The 1548-nt window shown below is 56.5% G+C and overlaps 1 protein-coding gene across 1 annotated transcript in view; it reads right to left on the reverse strand.

Annotated features, from left to right (window-relative positions):
• THUMPD3 (THUMP domain containing 3) overlaps positions 1 to 1548 on the reverse strand; it is a gene marked incomplete at its 5' end in the record, with an annotated part of 4528 nt that overhangs the window by 2398 nt on the left and 582 nt on the right. Inside the window, one exon of the mRNA XM_010145949.1 lies at positions 942 to 1475. Within this exon, the coding sequence (XP_010144251.1) occupies positions 942 to 1475 (534 nt within the window). The remainder of the gene's footprint in view (positions 1 to 941; positions 1476 to 1548) is intronic.

The following is a 1548-nucleotide window of genomic DNA, read 5'->3' on the forward strand; positions in this document are numbered from 1 at the left end:
CCAGTGTCATGGCACCAAGGGACAAAGCAGGGAAGAGCATTCCCCCAGTTCCCACTTCCCACAGAACCGGAGCGAGTGCTTTCTCATTCCCACAGACAATGCCCAGGCGCTGTCACCATGATGCCAGCTCTCATCAGTTTTGTTTTACAAGGACGTGGGAGAAGTTGGCAAAGTCCTGCAAGCGACAGTGAAGCACTGGAAATAAAAATCCCCCACTGGTGCTCTCTGCCACATCCTCTGGAAGGGGAAGCACTGTCCCAGGACAGTGGCACAGCCCTTCACAGACTCGCCAGCACAGCAGAGGTCTGCTGCTCCGGAGTGCTGATGGAGTGGAGCATGCCTGCCCCTTCCCCACAGTAAGAACCAACCACTGGGCAGCTCAGTGTCCCTTTTTGTCCCCTTCATCCATCAAACCACAGCTTCTAGATAGAGCGTCTTGTGTTAGCTTGCACGGACAGAAAACAGTGGTCTGAGGGGAGAGTTAACGAGGGTAAAAGTAAAGCAAACGGTGCCTGCACCACATCTAAACACGAACGAGACCAGAGGCTACAGGAGGAGGTGACATGCGGTACCAAAGCCCTTGCTGTGGCTGAGGGAGACCCGAAGCTCTGGGCCCAGCTCAGCTGCCCAGGCTGCAGCGATGCCTCCCAGTTAACCCAAGGAGAGGACGAGTGTTTGCAGGGCAAAGAGGGACCCGGGGGAGAGGAGAAATGCCCATGCTGGGCCACAAGAGATGGTTATGATGGGCAGCCAAAGCACTGGCCAGCGGTGGGACCTGAGGATGCACACAACGCGCCAAAGAAATGAAGGGCTCTGGGGAGGCCACGTGCCAGCACTGCCAGCTCCACATCATCTCCTGAAGGCATGTGGGAGACCTCCGCACATCAGAACTACGAGCTCCTGGAGCAGAAACCAGGCATCTGCAGGGCACGGCACTGTACCTCTATGTCGAAGCGAGTCATGTCAGCTTTCCACTGGAAGTGCTCCTGCACGGCCCCGCCAAAGTCGCGCGCGGCCTCGTTCGACGTGAAGCTGTGCTTGTCCCCAGCTCTGTTGCAGGTGACGCGGAACTTCAGCACCTTTGCCTCTCCTTCGCTTCCCTTGCCCTCGCCAGCTGCGGTCTCACTGCCAGAGCCCGCCTGCGATTCCTCTTTAGTGTCTGACTGCTCATTCTCCTCCTCCTCCTCCTCCTCCCGGGATGCCTCTCCCTGGGTCTCCCTGGTGTCCTGGCCGCTCGCAGGTTCCTCACTGGCAGCGTTCTGGGCAGAGTCCTCCTGGTTACTGGTGTCTCTGTGATCTGACCCCTCCTCCTCTCGGTCACCATGCAGCTTCTCTTTGCTGGCGGCACTCTGCAGGTGATGCTTTCTGCGTTTTGTCTTTCTCTTCTTTAAGCTGTTGTTCAGCTCCCAAACCTTCAGCGGGTTGGTCCAAGGCAGCTTTTTAACCAAGTCTTCCAAATCCTTTAGAGCATCTTCCTTCAAAAGACAAAGAAGAGTTGTGCATTGAAGACGTTCTGTCCCTTCCAAGAAGGGCCTTTGTCTGAGTCTC

Source organism: Buceros rhinoceros, unplaced genomic scaffold (genome assembly GCF_000710305.1).
Source record: "Buceros rhinoceros silvestris isolate BGI_N320 unplaced genomic scaffold, ASM71030v1 scaffold38341, whole genome shotgun sequence".
Taxonomy (NCBI): domain Eukaryota; kingdom Metazoa; phylum Chordata; class Aves; order Bucerotiformes; family Bucerotidae; genus Buceros; species Buceros rhinoceros.